We start from the raw sequence: 20657 nt of genomic DNA on the forward strand, positions 1-20657 counted from the left end.
TGAATGTTTCTCGAACGTACATATAACGCCAACTATTTTTAGCCTGTGAAAATACCGGTATGTAAATTGAGAATGTATACAAGGTACCCGAAATTTTAGTAGCAAAACGGTATCCGCGTCTTTCACGTCAAAAAATACGTCTAATTTGCATATAGAATAAAGTTTTTTCGATTATTTCTTTCCTATCAATTTTGACCAATCGCTATCAAGAATTAGAATAACAAATGTAAATTTTAAGTTGAAAAATCATTTAACAACTGTCAACTTAGCTGTCAGCAGTTTTTCCGGAAAAAAATTCGAAAAAATTGCACACTCCTCACAGCAACATAAAGAATAGTGTTACCCTTTCTAGCTTGAAAGTTATTGTTCTTATTAATTATTGTTCTTATTGTTTTAATTAAAATAAATTGTTTATTTAACTCAGGAAATAATCTTACCAAATATCCCTCGTGCATCTAATTTTTCCTGTGGAAAAATTGGAATACTCGTTTCTAAGTAATTTGTTTTAACAAATAGCATGAGCGAGAGTGGTTTTAAAAATCCTCGCTAATCAATCTCGCTCATGCTATTTGTTAAAACAAATTACTTAGAAACTCGTTTTTCCGAATTTTTCCGGAAAAATTAAATGCACTAAGGATATTACCCCCGAATAATGCTTTGTTAAGAATAGTACATAAAACTTTTTGGATACCTTGTAAAATACCTAAATATTAGTTTGTGTTAATGTTATTGGGTATACACAAATATTTTCATTATTATAATGGTTAAATGTGGACAATTTTAAACGCATTGTGTTCTAAGACCGCTTTTTTAACTTTGTAGAAAACTACAAACATCCTGCTGCATCATTAACAGACAAACATCTAACTACTGAACTACTGAATACTTCGCTTTTGATTCGATTTTTCCTATAACGTACATCATAAATCTCCAGAATATTATCAGTGTTTATGTGGCTTTAATTGCCCTATCATAACAATGTGTACCTAAGGCAAAATATCCTATTTATTAGGGACGGAAAGCGGATCTAGATTAAAAGATGTATTTCCCGTTTATACGATGCTAGAAGAAATTACGATCCCTCCTCCATTCCGGTAACAGTACGATTAATCAATTTGGTAATCCGAGACGGCTTTATACCATCTAATAATAAATTTATTATTACTATCCGCTAAGAATGTCTTGTTGAATCGACAAGGGATATTGTCGATTGTCGATTTACAAACTTACAAAAGAAAATGGAATCAAAACCTTACCCCTACTTGAGAAACATTAAATATTTAAAGAGCGGTTTTCAGGAAAACTTAGAAAGAATGTCAGGCCTATAAATCTATGTAAATATAAGCGACGTTTCGTCGGCAATTTGCATGTCAAAATATCCAAAACAAAGTCGTTTCCACTTCATTTAGACGACATAAAGAGAGGGTGAGCCGAAATCAAAAAAGGCCCAGTCACCCTACGTCCCTTAGGGTGTAGGGCACAACCATCGACGTAACACACGTTTCAATCAAGTCACAAATATCTCAGCTAACGTGTAATATTAAAAAATAAATCTACAATAATTTTATATTTTTAGGTCAGTCGAGAATCCAGTGCGACCGTAGAAAAAAAAAACGGGGAGTTTGTAAGAGTGTGTGGAAAGGAAAGTGAATTGATTCCTCGATGGTATTAAGGGTGCATTCCTCGCCTTATGCAGGGCCTCGTGCCCAAACCGCAAGTAATTGCCCCTGGTGGTGATAATTGACATATTGACTGCGTCATTGACAAGTGGCTGGCTTTTGGATGGTGAAAGTTAGAAGTTCAGTTAAGGGATTTTTACACACTTGTGAGGGAACATTTTTGACAAGCACTAGTGACTTTTGACACATGTCAAAATGTTTGTCTAGTAGGTACACTGATTTGTATAATATTTCTCTCTTCTTATCATTGATTTGTTATGGATAATTTTGTACCATATACCTGTATATGATTATACAACTAAAATAATTAAACATGACCTTGCATTTTAAATAAGGAATACAGCAAAGTTTACTCGTCCCCTGTTTTTATCTCCTTGAATAATTTACAGAAGTACCTACTATTATAAGAACATCAATCATTCGTCTGTCAGAGTCGCGCATTTAAAAACGAATTAAAGTTTAAACTGTTAGTACTTAGTTAAAAGCAAGTCCCCAGTATTCCATTATTCACGTTTAACTATATTTATTCAGACGGACGAAATTATAAAAAAAAGCGCCGGAAACATCCCGATGTGCTGTGCATCTCTTGTCCGACGGGACAGCCCTGTTTTCCCCCTTTTACCTCCCTTGGGGGAGCCGGATTTGACGTACAGCGAGAGTATTGATCCGAGCGCCCCCTGCCTCCTATAATCCAGTGGCGCCTATTCCTAAATTTGCTCCAATATATTTTTATAACAATTTTAACTAAAACTGTTTATGATTTTCTTAAAGATCAGAGCAAAAACAAAAAATCGTTCAGTTTTCATGAAAGAAAATTTAGAAGGACGCTCCTGACTTGATATGCCAATCCAATGGAAAAAGTCGACTTCAGCACTAATGTCCATTAATGCATTATTCTGGCACAACAAGCAAAAACAATGTCCTGGAGATGGTTATATTCCTTAAAGCAATAATATGCCGAATACATTTTATGAAAAAGCGAACAAGGAGAATGAGTGTGTTTACTTTTAATGTCCTCTCTTCTATTTCTTGGAGGAAATCGATATCCGGGTTTGCGTTAGCGAAATGCGGGGAAATAATTTAAACGCGTATGGCTCTTGTATAATACCGATGTGGATGTAAGATCTAAGGGATTTTTCCAGGCATCACTTTTTGAATGCTCAGGCAAATCTCAGTATAGAAATTTGAGCAACTCAGTATCAGAATATTTCGAAGAATACTTTGACGTGCACTGGAAAAATTTGATCTTAATAAAATAAATGTGATTAAAACCTGAAATTAAAAATACATTTTTGATTAAAGTAACACGAAAAAAACTGTTATTATTTCTTAAATTCTGTAAATGGAAATTTTATAGGTATAGGATAGAAGAATCTTATTTCTTCTAGGTTTCCATTAGATCCAAGTATTCCATTTGACCCCAACTCAAAAAGTTGCGGTAGGAGCTAAATCAGGTAATCACAAAGACCATCTTACTAGGAACACTCAGACAAAATTTTAATAGGAATATCCGTGGCATCTACGATGCAATTTCAGTTTATTTATTTTTAGGTATTTTTGTCAGCTGAACGTAAACATGTTATACATTGTAGAAGAGCATTTCTTAAAAAGTCATTTTAAAAATAACTCCGCAGATCAATGCCCAATTTTGTTTCCCCCTTTTGCAAAATATGCGTGGTTTTTGTCAAAATATGCAGTTTTTTAATCATTATTAACTTTTTTCGATAAACTTGTTATACGAGACCGAAGATCGAGTTTAACAACACGAAAGTGCAAAAGAGGATTTTTTGCATAGGTTGCATGCAACATTTTTTTATAAAATCGACTTGTTTGATGACAAAAGCCCAGCAAATATAACATAGTGCAAAAAAGTTGCACGATTTTATAAAAAAACATTTCCTTAGTATACATATGTGACTTTCATTTGAACGAAACCTCATCCATGTTCCATTATGTATAAAAACAAAGGAGTATCCATAAACTATGGCGTTTCACAGCATCGCATTATTAAAATGTATTGAAATATCACTTGATATATTCAACTCATTTTACTTTCAAATTGAGGATGTGATGCAAACAAGATTTTCTCGTGTGCTTTTATCGAAAAGATTCGAAGAAAATTTGAGACGGCGATAAGAGATTCTAATCGGGTCGTTGTTTAGCTTTTGCTATCAATAGAAGAAAAACCGAGTTTGTTTGTGAAAATGTCGAGTGGAAAAATCTCCCCGACTTGGTAACGCTTACAGCCCTCTTTTACAACTTTACCCAATTAGATAATGCGATTTCCAGTTATCGAGTTTTCCAAAGAGACGAAACGAAGTGTAATGTCCCTCCTTTTTTTCTCTCGTCAAACTTCTCTGTGGAATTTGGTGAAAAAGTACCCTTTGAGACGTTATTAATACATCGATCTTATATCGCACGGTTTGTGACTCATCTTTTAGAATGACTTTTTGAGATTTATTTCTTTGTAACTAAAATTTCTTCCATTTCTGCGCCTTAGTTTCTTACAATTAATCACAATTTTAGTTGATATTTTGATTGGCGTGCGTAAAATTAGAGACACGATGAAAACAGGCAAAGACGACAGACGATGATAAAAACGAGTCGTGTTAACGTTATAGCCAATTAACCGAACCCCAACTTTCCTCTCTTGTGATCGAAATGACAGCGCTGAAAAGTCCTTTAATTGCTTTAACAGCCATTTTGCATTATTTGCCTAACGACATCCGTTTTTGCAAGCTCCCTAATTAACTTGAGATTATCCCTGGTTCTATTGATTTTTATTAAAGGGTTTCAAAACTCAATTTGAAATTCTTTAATCATTTTTTTATTATGAAGTAATATAAAAGAGGTGAGGAAACACACAACCTCCACAATAAATTTATCATACCTCTACAGATAAAAAGGACACGTTTTACATGTTTCGAGCACATAAGTGCTGCTCATTATCAGGAGCTTATATAATGAAGGATGCGCCAACTGTCTTTCTAGAAAGGGGAGACAGAAAAACCCATGTTACAAAATAAAGGCATAATAAAGAAAATTTTGTGTTTATTCATCTCTTTCTCATTTTTTTATTGTTTTTCTGGCTACTTCAATATCCCCACCTTTAGTAAAATTTATGTCCAACAAACTTGCCAACTAATAATTTATTAAAGTGAAACCTATCCTGAAACGGTCACATGACTCATATACAACCGGGATAGCAGGTAAATATAGCCATTTCCCGTCAACACTCTCTCGCTTGATTTATAGTAAAATAAAAGGATGGCGCCAGGATTAAGGAAACATTACTGAGAAAGGATTACTGCATATCAAGTTGATGTTTTAAAAGCATAACAGTTTCACCAACGGTTCCTTATTATTTCAGTTACATAAATCTTAACTAGAAACTTTACCCTTAAAAAGCCTTCTACGTACTCTAACAACCTCAAATTGAAATGTTTGAAAGTGCATAAAAGGAAGTCGTGTCGACTAGAGGTAGTTGTTGTAACGGGAATAGTGATTTTGGTTCAACCAGTGGTGTAAACATTTCCCGTCTGCTCGATTAGTCCAAGTGAGGGTCGTAATGAGGGGACAAACATCCCCTGTTCCAGTGACAACGTCGACCACCACCCCTTTTTACTCATTAGAGCACTCTGTCCAATTATAAACTGATCAGTCAGGACACGACGGCTCGTTTAATCTCTCAAACTGTTGTTTGATGCCCATTTTTTTAAAATACTTTTACCAAATTGTAAGTCCTAACTGAAATTGTAGAGGAAAAATAATAATAACAAACACAACAAAAAAATGTTAATCTTGATTGGGGGATGGAAATCTTACGATGAAATACTCCCGAATCACGCGAGGGGGTAGTAAAAACTGTTCATAAAAAGGGTGCAAAAGTCATTAGTTATACGGTTGCTAAGCTGCCTGATAAAACTGAAACTAGTAAGACAAGGATCAATCGGTAATGTCAATTTTGATATTAGATTCTGGTGATTCAGGAAATATACTGCAATGGGCCTGTCCCACAATTTTTTTTTATTTCATAACTACAAAGACGGATTGAAAATATTATACCCGTTTTTTTTTGTTTTCAAAAATATTAAGTCTAAATAGAAAAAAAATGATGATAAAAACTACATTAATCTCATGTTTTAAACGCCCGCCGCCGGTGACGTACTACACTTTCAACCAATCAGCGACAAGAAGTGAAACAGTTGGCGTGCAACAGCCAATAAAATCGCCCAGAATTACGTACGTCACATGCGCGCCAAAACAGATCTTTTAAATTTAATGGACAAATTCAACCTAATGTAGAAACATTTACGATCATAATTTTTTCTTCAAGAATATGAAAAGTTAGTTTTTTGATCCTATTCTTTCGATTCCAGTCATTAAAACAAAAATTTATGATATGTGGGATAGGCCCATTTTGCTAATTTATTCTGTCAGATCAACATTAACGGAGTGAGCTATTGAGTAAAATATAATCACCCTGCACATTGTTGTCAGACAGCTGAAAAAGATTTGCGCATCTTCTCATAACGCCATACATTCTTAAATACATCGATTTCAGAAACAAGATAAGTCTCTGAGAAATGGCATTGTTCGTAACTTTTTTTACTTAGGTACTCTATCTTACTTTGTATATAGTAGTTTTTAAAGTTCTTAAACCTTCAAATTACTTTTGTACAAAGCAATCTGTCAAAATTCTTCCTACAGAACTCGTTGCTATATTAGTGAAACTGCAATAGGGGGAAAACCAACCCCTGTTCGTCATTACGTGCGTGACGATAGGGATATCGAATAGATTTATGAGGTGCATTCCCTTGGGTGGTAACCGCAAAAATGTCTGAGATTATATGGTATACGTTGTTATATGGATAAACATATGCCCATTTCCTCTTTATCCCATAAATTGTTACCCACGCCTCTGTGACAAGGAAATTGTATTCCGATCTTCATTTACTTGAAAAGCTTTGAAATCCACATAACAAACAACCGATAAAAATTCAATTGAATACAAGGAAATCCTACTCTTTGTTGTCCCTCTAAAGAGCACAAAGAACACTTAAATATCAATAATAACTGATTAGTTGGTATACGTTTTACTTGATTCGTATCGCTCCTTGCTTTTGTTGTTCGCTTTGACGAGCGTACAACATAAAACAAAAGAAAATCCCGAAAACGTTCCAGACTGCATCGGATTGTCAGAGGTTGTGTGGCAATTACGTTTTTGGACAGGGTGTAGATTGTTTTTCCAAACAGAACAAAACTATCCGCACCAAAATTAAACTGAATATTCCAAGTTGTCACTAAAAGTTGATTGATGCGGATCACATTTAAGGGTGAGTTTCATATTCGACAGTCAACGTTATCACTACGAATAGTAACCTAATCTTTAGACTGGGGGGTGCTTTAATAAGCAAATACACCGCCGGCATTTAATGAACGCACTTAGGGCATACACGGTGCACGCACACACCTTTAGGGCGCCACGCGATGCGATCAGAAGGGCCCCACGCATAGGGGGTGTGTGTGCATATAAATCTCATCCGCCACATTGATTTAAATCGTTTTGAAGGGTGGGTAAATTGTACTGAATTTCTCAAATTTGCGCTGGTTTATTTAAGGAAACATGCAAAAACACAAAAGTGTTTGTTCGAATAAGATATCATCTGATTTATCTGACACCTTCTAATTTGACGTTATCAGGATTTGATAACAGGATTTGATTTGATGAAACCTGTTGTTATTTGCTCAAAGATTCTCCAAAACTGGCTGGATAAAACTCTGCAAAACCTTAACTACCGAGTTTAGGAATATTGAAAAAACTCCTAAAAATTGATTAAAATCTGATCCATTCAGGTCGGAAGACCTAGATCCTAAAAAAAATATAAATATGAGAAACATTTTTGGACCTTACGTGATATTCCAAAATTCCAGCTTTGCGGATAAGTTAGTCCGTTCCGGATCACAACTTGTGTGTGAATGACTTAAAAATACTTTGACAGAACGGAACGGAAAAAAATAAGAAAGAGTGATAAGGGATAAACGACAAAGAACATAAAGTAGAAGTGTAGGTATTAAAATGATTAGAAAGAAAATATAGTATAAAGGTAATAAAGCCTAAAGATTTTGATAATTAAAAATATTGCAGTAAGCTTAAGTAACAACGAAATGCAAGGAAATTGTACATAGGTGTAAAACAGAATATGTATTAGTGTTTAATAACTAATATTGCCTTGCTTAATCAACCTTTATTGGCTAGCTTTGAAAAACAAGAAAAATGTCTATAAACTTGTGTTTTGCACTTTTCTTGCATTGAACATCCATGTTTGCAGATCTTTTGCATCCTCTTGCAGTTGAATTTTTACATTTTACTTATGTTACTGTCTGTAATAAACTCTGTAGTGTACACAGGTTATCTTCCTACCTATAATTACCCTGCAAATCATTCTATAAACTTCAAAATGATTGTCTCCACTTATTCCGTAAATTCTAAGTATGAGACATCGTTGCCTGGTTCAATTATTCGGCAATCATGCTGAAACTTATTGGAAAAAGTGTGCTGTTTTTATCTAAATGAAAACAGATGCCGCCAAAGCCGATCGACTTCGTCAAATTTATGAAATATTGACTTGGGTCTGTAAATAAGGGGGAAAAGGGTGCGTGTCCAGCATTGCATACAGCATTTTATCTCCCTATATTAGCGGTGTGCGTGAGAGTGTAATATAATTTTTATTATACTTAACAGAAAATACTACATTTTCAACTGTTTATAAAATACAGTAAATATGACATTTTCGGAACAGCGCACGGAAATGTTTTCCCGATCCCTCTTTCCGTGCGCTTAATAATAAACATAGATATCCATGATACTAGATATCCTATGGCAACCCGAAGAAAAAAAAGAAACGAGTAATGTGTCTATAGCAACGATTTATTTATTAATGACAAATTTTATTTTCTGTCAGTGAAAATTAAGTATTTATGTATTTATTACATTTTGCAAAAATGAATTCAGATTGTGAAGAAAATCGGGATATTCCCGAAAATATCTTACAACGAGCGGCAGAAGTGAGTGCAGATTTATTACCAGTGAAATCCAGGTTGAGATGTGAACAAGAATACCAATGAAAATTGCAAATTCGATCCCTGTACAATTTACCGTAAATACGCAGATCTCCGCCCTAAACATATGGAGAGTAGAAGATTATTTGTTGCATACCGAAACCAAAGATGTTACGCTCAACATGTTGGGTGCCATACTATCAGTGGTATTCCAAAACTTGTTGCAAAATACCTAAAACTAAAAAATCCCGAAGAATATACCGGACATGGGCTAAGGCGCTCTTCGGCAACCATGTTGGTGGAAAACGGCGGTGATTTGCTCACTTTGAAAAGACACGGAGGATGGCTTTCTTCCAATGTAGCAGAAGGATATATACAAGAGTCCATACAAAGAAAAATTGAAGTATCACGGAAGTTGTTTAGCCCTTGTAACTTGGAAACTACAACATCTGTAACAGTCAATCAAGAGAACCAAAGCACACACGAACACTCCGCTTCAACATCTTTAGCAAAGTCTTTAGTTCAACAAAAAGAAATGCAAAAGGGATTGAGCTTCAACAATAATACGAATTGTACAATAAATATTACTATTAATAATAACGGTTCTGTCCAAAATTAATTTTCTTAGAATTACCTACTTGTATTTTTTTTGTTAATTTGAGTTGTATGTACTTACATTTTTACTGTTTTAAAAAATAAAATAAATATTCCCGATTTTCTTAATAATTTTTTGCGATATTTTTTGTTTATGTTGATTTCAGGTACCTAAGTATAATAAAAAATATCGTTCATTACTCGTCCAGAAATGGATTTTCCGTTCTTGCATGACTTCCCGTGTTCGGCTGCACCTCACACGAGAATTTGTCACGCGCGCACGGAAAAATCCTCATTTCTGTACTGGTAATGAAATATACTATTACTATACCAATTATTCATTCTGGGTGTCTCTAAAAGGGTCTGAATAACGGGTTACCTAAAGCTCTATATCACAGGTAGTAGGTAGTTGGTACGAAAAATGTATGTTGATAATAACGCCGCTCAGAGACAGTCAAAAATGAATGTAAACAATCATTTTAAGTAACATATAATTTTCAAATAGTCCAAATGGATTGCTTTTCGGGAAACGGTTGTTTTTTTGTGTTAAAATTAAAATATGATATTCGATGTGTACTTACACTAGACTAAACAGTACGATACAACGTCCCTTATAAAACAGGATGACTTGTTTTATTTTGATTGATTTTACAATATTATATCTGTTTTATATAATAAATTTCGTAAATTTGTTTATAAAAATACGAAAAAAAAAAAAAAAAGTAAAGACAAACATGTTCGTATGCCTAGGCCCCGGAGGGATTCGAACCCTCGATCTCCTGTTTACTAGACAGGCGCTTTAACCAACTAAGCCACGGCGCCGTTAACCTCGTTTCTTACCCGCATCTATAAAAGCAGAAGTCTCTGCTGTTTACAATTTTTCTAATTAACTAATTTACTATTAAATAATTATAAAATTAAAATATTACAAGCTTAATAAGTCAAAGACTTATACCACTTTGTAGAGTAAACCTCGACAAATAAGAAATGGTTTCTGGTCGAGCAGGTGGATTTGTTTTGTTTAGCCTTTTCTTGATAGACTGGTGAAGTTAATTTGTTTTAAGATGCTTATAATGGGTGTTTTAAATGATCTAAAATACAATCAAGGAGTGACTTTTGAGACGATTAAAAATCAAAAATTATATAAACACACTTTGAAAAAAATAGAACAAGACAGGGCCGTATCTACTAGTTTTAAGAGTCAAAATTTACGTTTTCTCGTTTTAATACACACCACTGTGTTAATTTTAACTAGACAAATACCTAGCAGGTGTGTGTAAGATAAAGAAAGCTTCAGGAATCATAAAAATGTGTTAATTCGTTTATTAGCTTAAGTGTGTATAGTTTTCTAATTAGTTTTTTTTTTTGAAATACAATTAATATGTAACTTTGATCTTTAGTGTAAACAAACAACTGAAAAGCGTCAAAACTATAACAGTCAAAGTTAAGAGAAAAACCTTTCTGCTTCTAGTAGTTTAAAAAAAAAATTTCTTATTTAAAGGTTCTTTTTCTTTTAAACCTCCAAAACAAAAATCATCCAAATGTTGGCACCTCCAAACATTATACACAGAAAAACTATACAATAATTTCCCTTTACGACAGCATCCATCTTCTGAAATAATAATAATTATAAGTCAATTTTCCTTTTTAAAAATGATTCTAAATATAAATTTAATTTTGCAAGAAAAGGGGGGAAAACAATGTCACTGACGCTGGGAACGCACCACGATCAACAAAGGACAGCGAAAAGAATGGAATTCCCTAGCGGTACCAGATTAAATCGCTCTGGAATTAAATGCATGACATGATATCAGGTTAAGGTTGGCTACCTTGTATCTGAAGGTTGATTTGATTAAAGTTAAATTTTTTTTTTGGCGTCAAATAATTTTAAGTTACTTTGACATAGTCTAGTTAACCACAAACTGGAAAACAACTAAGAACAAAATTTACGTTGTTATTTTGGTAAGAATTTACTTAGTTTGGCCAATACTACTTTATGGTTACAAGTAAGGTTGTAGTTTTAAGAGAACAGGTTGTTCTAGTGTGCCTCCAACCTTAATACAGGTCGAACAACACAAGTTAAGTAGAACCACCTCCGTACCTCCGTGGAATCGAAAACTGAATTTAGATTTGATTATTTAGTCTTTACAGTTTCGTGAAGCGGCGTGGGTACGACTCGTTATTTGGAAAATGATACGTACGCAAATAACACAGGTTTCGTCATCTAAGTCTGCATCAATAACAGATAAAACTCGCGATAAGATAGTAGTAGTAGCTGAAAGGTGTTTGAGTATGTCAGTTACTTTTTCTGAAGCGTTGTTTGAAATCTGTGAAAAATGTTGTAGTGGGAAAAATCTAACAAATTAAACGAACAGTAACACAAATCAGTTCCAGTTAATTTACTCCAGGATTTATGGGATTAATGAGCGCATCACGGTGTTTAGAAATGAAAGTGTGGCTGACGATAGTGATCTCGTGGTTGTGTTTTGGTCCCGGTTTTCTGCTTAGTGTTAGTGACCAAGTAAGTGTTCTAATCCCTACCATCTCTTATACCTATTATTTTTTAACGTAAATTCACAATATGCATATAATAATAGTAAATAATCATTGGCCGCAATACCGCATCTTTCGTGTTGTAACCAGGATATTGACACCGCGAGGTTAATGGAACAACAATATAGAATCCAATGGTTTTGTTACATTACCACACATCGGGTTAAGTGGGTTTTTGAATTCAATTAACGACTCTGTATAGGTTAACAGTCACTTGAAAATAATTAGCCTTAGGGCTGGTTGGGCGACGCCTTAAGTACAGAAAGATAGCAGGTTTTTTTTACGTGATCAAGTTTTGATAAACCTTATGAAATGCAAAGTTAGGTGAATTGAAATTTTGTCAAGATTAGAAACGTCTTTTTCATGTTATTTTATTACCGAGATCTTTTATTTTGCCATTTTTTGTTTTCTTCATTCCTTCTTTTTAGTTACTTATTTACTCACAGCCAATATTCTTAAACAACTTCTAGATAAAGCAGACCTCAATGACAAGCTTAATGAAATGATGAAAATGTTTCACACGCTTCTAGAAATCTGATGATTAACCAGACGATTACAGTGTTACGCAAATCGAAGCCTAAACAGAACCACTAATAAACCATTCTATTGACTTCAAAGTCAACAAATGTTATTTTAGGCTGCTAATTTTCTAAACGTGGTTTGATAGGTCGTTAAATCGTTTAATGCTTATTTTTACTGTCTAAAATCAACAGGTAATTAAATATGTTTATATCACAAATTTTCTAAAATATGTGATAACATAAGTGAGATGTATAAGCAATTCTTCCAAATGAATTTAAGTAAACAGTAATGTTTATGACACACAGGTTCTCTTGCGGTATCAGATATTAAATTACCTAAGTACATACATAGATTTCATTGACACTGGTTAATTAAGCGTTTATTTTTATTCATATGTAAATTTATAGTAATTATCAACCGCATTTATGATGGGAAAAAATATGTAAACAAATCCGTCTTAACTTTCAATTTTATTCTAAATATTAACAATTATCGTTTATTTCTCTTACCTTATAACCAGTCGGTTACCACGCAAATTGTTGCTATTAAAAAGTAGATGCAAAAATATTTAAAAAATCTTTCAAGGACTTACCATACCAGCACTCATCCAACATTACTTACCAAATCACATTCGTTCAAAACGCTTTTTTGACAAAAATTACCCAAGCTGTGTCATTATTAAATCAGCATTCAAACTAATAGTCATTACCAATGCAATTTCAATGCCAGCTAGCGAACTTAAATGCAACCTCGTTGAATTCATGCAAATCAAATTGAAACTATTACACGCCAATTAATCAGCATTTTTTTGCAAATAACAACCAATTAGATTTTCTGTCATTTACAAAACGGATTTTCCTCGAATTTTTACCGCCACTCTAAACTAACAGAATAGTCAATCAGGAAAATAGCACACACATGCAATATTCTTTTTTTAATTTTCCATCAAATTTTTTGCCAACTATTCATTTTGTTTTCTATTGAGCTGATTTCCTTGTGTTGTTTGTGGTTTAGAAACTACATTCTATTTATAAGAGACCCTTTTTAAGAACCAAATTAAGAAAATTTGTTGCAAACAAAACTTAAATAAATACGAATTAGCTGCCAAACTATGCAGAAAGGCACGTGGAAACTGTCTTTATCTATGTCTCTCCTATTGGCCTTCAATTCTATTCGTGGCTGACCTACCTAAATGTTTTTTGAGTGATAAAACTTATAGTAAGAGTTTCTATGAGTACAGTCTTTAATACTAGTGAAACTCTGATGACGTGTGTAATTTCCAGAAAATGTGTAGACGAGGGACTAAAATCGTATCGTATTTTTACTGACAATAGTGACAATGTAACAAAAATAATCTTAAACTCATATACGTACGTTGTAGTTTACTTTAACACTTAGCAATAATTTGTCGACCATAAAATGTGTCATAAGTATTATGGTAATAAATGTGAGAGTTTACGGTTTATTAAGCGGGCTGTTTTTTTGTTGCTGGGAAATTCCTGCTCGATTCTAGATTGAGTTGCTGGTGTAAATTATTAAGGGGGTTTGGTCATGCATGAGCACACTTATGTGGGTTCTTATCAAATCTAAACGATCAATTTTCTGAACCTTGTCAATCAGTTTTAATCTTATATAGCTCCAGGAACCAATTACCTGGTTCTAATGCTAATCGGTTTAGTAATAACCACATTATTAATTTCCTGGTCCCTAACCTGAAAGTTTGTGTTGCACTAAGTGTGTGTTGTTAGGCACGTAACCTACATTTAAATCATGGTTTTGGTTACTGTTAATATTTTATGGAGCTACAAATGTTGAATTTGGATATATTATCAAAAGGATCATAAAGCAGTGTTTTTAGTACGCTTGAATATCCATCAGGCACATAAAATGCTATTTTAGGGCAATAAAGCTATATTACTAATGCGCAAACATACATACAGAAAGATAGTTTTATTGACATATCATTAAAAATAGCAAGGTTACATTCCAAGTTATTTCGTTTTTCATACGCCTTATCCCTAATCTGTGTTATCAGTAATGTCCAATTTGTACATACAGTTTTGATATTGCACTTAGTGGTAGTGTTAAGATTCGTCTTGAAAATGATGCAAAGTAAGATAACTCCAGATTTAATTACCTACATAGCTTAAATAAGTGGATATCTTAGTGTACAGATAGTTAAGTATTTTATTCTAGAAATATAAAGTTTTGTTATAAAAGACTTACGTCAAAAGTGTTTAAGTTACAGTTTTAATAAAATAAACTTTGCGTTTTTATTTCATTGACTAATCTATGGCGTCAATGGGACCGTAGACAAATAATTCACATTATGACTGGCTCAGTTAACCGATATTTGTCATCTGAATGACATGATTTTACTAAGAATCTTAACGGTTTCCAAAACGAGAAGGATATTCCTTTTATATTCTTTTCATATTTTTCTGCGAAACTATTATAGTTATTCAGACATCACTGTCTAAAAATACAATAGCTATACGGTAAGGCGGTCAAAACTATAAATTTTACTTAACCGAATAAATATACCGAATGACATTTCAATTCGGCTTTAGCATAAACATTTTTCGAAAAGTAACGGACAATAATCTATTTTTAAAAAATATCTTTGTCTGCAGTAATAAGAACCCACTGTTTTATTTTAAGAGTTTATTTTATATTTTTTTGTTTAATGCGGGTTAAATTAAAAATTCTATGTATAACCTGGATTAGCAATATGTTCTGCAGGTAAAAAGGAGAAAATTAGGATATACAGGGTGATTCCAAAGTTGGTGCTTTCCTTTCACTTACGAATAGGGCTTCAAAAAATAAGGTTTTTTTTCCTTTGACGCTTTTTCGAAATATGAACAATAACGAAGATACAGGGTGTCAAAGTTTTTTCTGAAAAAAAACAAAATAAAAAATAAGTTAAATTTAATTTTAACTTATTTGTGATAAGGTTATTCCTTATCAACAGACATAAACAAAAACAAAAGATTTCAGCCGCATTTGAACTAATTTTGAATAATTTGACATTTTAAATTAAAACAGCATTTAATTTTAGGCACGCATTAAGACGGTTTTTATTTTTTTACTGGGAAATGGTGCGTCGTAGCAAAAAATAATATAAGGGGTTTTATTTTTAGAATTGAACAAGGAATTCAATAATAAATTTTAATTTGAAAAAAACCAGTAGGGTAATATTTTTTTTTTGAAAAAGTTTTAAAAAAATTTTACGCACGCCACTGGTAAACGCAAGAAAATTGTTGTTTCTTGGAAAATTTCCTTTCCACGTAGCTATTGACACCTACAAAATTTTGTTTAATTACTTCAAGTGGTTTGGCCAAAATCATTAAATTATTATTTTTTCAGTAAAACTTTGACACCCTGTATCTTCGTTATTGTTCATATTTCGAAAAAGCGTCAGAGGAAAAAAAATCTTATTTTTTGAAGCCCTATTCGTAGGTGAAAGGAAAGCCCCAATTTTGGAATCACCCTGTATTATAATAGCGTAACAAATTTAAATCCATTGAGAGTTAGTTTATACAAATTTTCCTTTTTTCTTTTCAATTCAGTGAAAATAAGTTAATCGTACGTGAACATATTCCATCATTTTCAGAATTTTAAAGATGCGAGCAACTAAATAATTCCAAAAATAAAAAACTGCTACCTTTGATGATAAATGGTATTAAGTCAAGTTGCATTTAGTATCCAACCTATTACATATCAACAATTGAAAAGATATACCTATACGTATAAACATCCATTTGACTAATCAAAACTGATAAAGAAATGATGTTAGTTAAAATGTATTTTCGTAGATGATGTTTACAAAAATGTAAGATAAAAAGTTGTTCGAGTATCTACATTAGCATGTTTAAAATATCATTTTCAATTAACCAGGCTAGATGGTTTTTACAACCTGAAATGTTTAACCATCAAACAGATTTTTTTCAACACCAGGGACAGAAACGTACAGAGGTCTCTCAAAACTTAACTAAAAGAAATATTGAAACAATCAATACCAGCCAATTCACAGCTTGTCATTAAAATTCCGGGTTTCACTGATAAACGTAACATTTTCCAAAACGAAAAGGATGTCCTCTTTATATTAATATTTTTTCTTAGAAACAAGACATCACTATCTAAAAATACAATAATTTTCTAGTCATTTAAAAGGTTGAAACTATAAATCTTATCTATAATTGAATAAATATACTGAATGACTACTCAATCAACCACGCATTAATATTATTTAAGTAATCTATTAACGGACAGATTGAATGATACAGATATTTGCAGGAAATTTATATGGACCCCCAAATTGGGGGATTCAACAACACCAACGTGACGTCAGGCCCCATTATTGCGGCCGACAAAAGGACCCTATTCGTCGCCGATTTCCTGTATACAGGGCCCTCGGGGGTATTGCAATTTTGGGCGGGGGAGCACAAATCCCCTTACAACGACTCTGATAAAATACTGGTTTACCAAAACAATTTTCCAGGTGTAATAATGTGCTTGTAATGCATTTATGTGAACTAATGTTGAATTTGTTCCAGATACCTCCACCAACTTTTATCTAGACCTACCGGAAAATTTGACCACTGACAATATTTATTACCTGCAAATCACTTTGAAAAATCAGAGTGTGGATTATGTACTTTTTGAGACGCTTGAGAAAAGTGGAGTTAGAGAGTACAACGAAACTCATAAGGTGGGGGCAACATTATTGCAACTTCATAAACTAGAAATAACAAAAAGCGATTTTTCCACTTATTTTGCATTCAAAAAGTGTCCTACTGCATTCGCAATTACTTTGTAAAGTTGCAAGGAGATTATTCCTTGATAAGGTTTTAAAAGCTTACGGACGTGATTTGCTTCCTTAAATCAGGGATGAACTTTGTCATCATTTTAAACACATATATGGGTATTAGTTAATGTCAATATTTAGAGCAGTTTCATTTTCCTCATATATGTAAATAAATAAATAAAATTTGTTATTAAATGATTAAAATTGTAAATCGTAATATACGTAGACAGGTCTGACGCTCTAATTGCGACCTTCACTAAACTAACCTAGGCTAAGTAGTAAGTTGTGATTTGGCTGTTAAGTGCAAAAAGTCAAATTAAAAGTTAGCCTAGGGCTCCCTTAAATATCGGCCCTATGAAAGCTAAACTCTCTGTATAATGTCTGGTGGCAACAAAATCTCCAAAATTTTCTGTCTATACAAAAAAAACTTTTGTGATCATAGCAAATTTAAAACTAATCTGTTTCAGGAAGACTCAGTATACAGGATTCCCAAATGCTGCCCCCTAGGCCAGAGTTATGTAGAAAGTTCCCCAGTATGTCAAAAATCTTCTACTTACTCCCCTCTTGACATCCAGTTATTCGAAAGCAACGAAACAGGTCTGGACCCGGATTTAAAGTATAACTCCTCAAATTTTACCCTCATTCCTTACTACCGCAACTTGAAATGCGGCAGTAATGATCTAATGTAAGAGCACCAATCAGATATTCTTATTACATTGTTAACAATTGCTAAAATTTAGGTTGGAAATCACGGAAACCAACGGGTTGATTTACAATTCCACCCTAATAGTGCAAGGCATAGGGATTTTAAGTCATCGGGAATTTTGTACTGAAATATTGAGAAGCGAAAATTCTGTTGTTACCATTTCGCTGACCTGTTTAGGTCAAGAACCTTCGGAGCCTAATTTGTACTTGCCAGGTACTGTTTCAATACATGTGGAATAGAATAAAGTTTAAAAAATATTCTGTTACAGCTCTTATATTATCCACCATATGTTTTGCTTTGTCAGCAGCCGCTTATGCCATCATTTTGAGCAAACAAGACGTGCACAAAAGGTGTTTCATCATGTTTTCTTCTTGGATGTGTTTGGCTTTTATTAGTTTGATTGTTATGCAACTCCAGAATGATACTCAAACGTGTAATGGTTTCGGTAAGTACTACACAAATATGTAAATAATTTATTATATTATTATAACATGTAAAAAAGAGTTTCAGTTCATTTTAAATGGAACATCCTAAATAAATATTACGTTTTTTTGGATTTTGTAATACGTTCTTTTTATTTTCAGGTTTTTTCTTCATTTTTACCGTGGTACTTTCATTTCTGTGGCTTTTGATTTTATGTCTTGAACTCGTTTATCAAGTAAGGTAAGTTATACTTTACATTAACGGAATTATCAATTTCTACTGATACCACCACAATTTTCATATTATAGACGACCTGTAGTTGATGAAAGGTACGACTTTAGATGGTACTGGTACTGCGGCATTTCATCCTGTTTAGCATTGATCATACTAATGATAACATTAATTTCTGGAGAACGATGGATTCCTGACGTTCCCAACACCTTTATCATGCCTTATGGCGATATAACAAAAATGTGCAGGTTTGAGAGTAAGTTTGCCGTTTCAGAAGATTTGTGTAAGTTTTCTAAAACTGTGTTTTAATTATAGCACCCTTTGCTAGAGCCTTTATCACATTTTTCCCGATTATAGTGTCCATAATAGGTTCGTTTGCCAGTTTGGTAGCATTGCAAACTTGCATGAACAAGAATGAGAAGAACGAAAAAATTAGTAACCATCACGATTGGGTGTTTTGGTGTAATAGTTACAAGTTTTTGTAAGTAAAAATTATGTGAAACTCTGAATAAAGCTATAAAGGATTATTGTTTTAGGTCTCGGACTTACCTAGTGATTATTTGTGTGGCCGGATTTTGGATACTCAACATTTGCTTTTATTCGGACCAATTGGCTAACACTAAAACTCAATTAGCCTTGGACGTTATTAAGGCTTCTTTAGGTAAGTATCGTACATTATAGTACCAATACTTAGTAGTTTAGTTTAATTAAATTGATAAATTCTAGGTTTGGTGACTTTCATTGGTTTTGTGGGCAACAAATACACGTTAAGAGAGATTTGCGAAAAATTCGCTGGCAAAGAAAAAAAGAAAGTGACAGAAGATGACTTGGGGTTGAGTAGCTATCCTACCCCTGTTGGAACTCCCCGAACTCCTGCGGAAGGTCAACCTTTTTTATCAACTTTTCATCAATTAAACGGGGGAAACAACACGTGAAAATGTTCCGGGACTAGTTTCGCGGATTTGGTACAAAATAACTCGTTCGCAGCTAGTTAGTTATTGATTATTGACTTTTTTGTACATATCTATTTGTATGTTTTTTCTGTCAAGGCAGATTTGTTTACGCCAGTTTTGTATTATTTTTTTAACATTAATTAACTAGTCATAAGTACTTGAAAAATAATGTTGTACTCGACTTAAGTCTTGTATACGCTCTGTAGGCGTACTCCGGGGTATAATTTTAGGATCAAATGCAAAAATAAGTAACTAGAACAGTATTGTATAGATTACTAGCAAGACAAATAGCAGATAAGAATATTTATTTATTAACGTTTAATATACTTAAAAAATAAATAAACCTTAAATACAATATCTAAAAACTAAGAAGAGTTTTAATTAATCTGGCTAAAACTGAGATGAAGCAAATGCAAAATATACGAAAAACAAAAACTAAATTTAAAAAGTTTTTGTCGGCCTAATCAAAAAAGGTGTATTTATCTGAAAATCAAATTGATTGACGTTTTGTTGGGTTGGTACTGATAAACGCTGATGAAAGGTTTTGTTAAAAGGTTTGTTGGTAGAGACATCTGGCATTTATAATGACTAATGAGTTATTACAAAGTAATTCAAGGTATTCAAAGACATCACGCATTTTTAAAGAGACTTTAGAGTCCTCTCTGACAAAGAAATTAACCTAACTTGACTTGGGTTGGTCTTCTTCATGGTTTACCTCTCATCTTATTGCTGAATCCATATGAATCTTTTCAAAGTAAATTAATATAACGCCCGGAAAATTTGCATTGCTCCCAGAAAAATAAAAAAGTAACGGTTTATAATGGGACTTTCGTATATGGAATAAGCTAGTATTTATTATATACGAAATGTTCTTGTCTTCTGTTCTTGTTGCTTGTCTCTTCTTGCTGCACATCTATTTTGGCTACTTATTTATATTAATCTAAATTTGTATGATGTTCCACCAATAGTTAATTGTTTAAATTAAATAAATTTTGATAGACATATATCTAGCTTATTGTATTAATTCTATGTAAGTTTATTAATTGTAGGTTCTCAATATGAAGAAAAACTTCTTTTATTAATCTAATTGTAAATTCATAAAATTTGTGTCCTCTACGCAGTTGGCC

The 20657-nt window shown here is 33.0% G+C and overlaps 1 protein-coding gene and 1 non-coding gene across 4 annotated transcripts; one reads left to right on the forward strand and one right to left on the reverse strand.

Annotated features, from left to right (window-relative positions):
* Positions 1-10083: 10083 nt before the first annotated feature.
* On the reverse strand, positions 10084-10157 carry TRNAT-AGU (transfer RNA threonine (anticodon AGU)). Its single transcript has one exon. It is a non-coding gene; the product is annotated as a tRNA-Thr (tRNA).
* A 1315-nt stretch (positions 10158-11472) lies between these two features.
* On the forward strand, positions 11473-19902 carry LOC145726300 (G-protein coupled receptor Mth-like). 3 transcript variants are annotated; one of them, XM_081975336.1, is made up of 12 exons: positions 11481-11625; positions 11681-11856; positions 16707-16911; positions 16967-17121; positions 17685-17902; positions 17958-18136; positions 18192-18368; positions 18508-18586; positions 18655-18833; positions 18893-19058; positions 19114-19238; positions 19304-19902. In XM_081975336.1, the coding sequence occupies exons 2-12, from the start codon at positions 11749-11751 to the stop codon at positions 19510-19512; spliced, it is 1800 nt and encodes a 599-aa protein (XP_081831462.1). In that variant the 5' UTR covers positions 11481-11625; positions 11681-11748; the 3' UTR covers positions 19513-19902. The 3 variants fall into 3 exon arrangements, with proteins under 3 accessions (XP_081831463.1, XP_081831461.1, XP_081831462.1); XM_081975337.1 differs by having other exon boundaries at positions 11473-11856; positions 16697-16911; XM_081975335.1 differs by having other exon boundaries at positions 11474-11856.
* The last annotated feature ends 755 nt before the right edge of the window (positions 19903-20657 follow it).

The sequence above is a fragment of the Ips typographus genome, linkage group LG3, assembly GCF_016097725.1.
Source record: "Ips typographus isolate SLU linkage group LG3, UJ_Ityp_2.0, whole genome shotgun sequence".
Classification (NCBI taxonomy): Eukaryota; Metazoa; Arthropoda; class Insecta; order Coleoptera; family Curculionidae; genus Ips; species Ips typographus.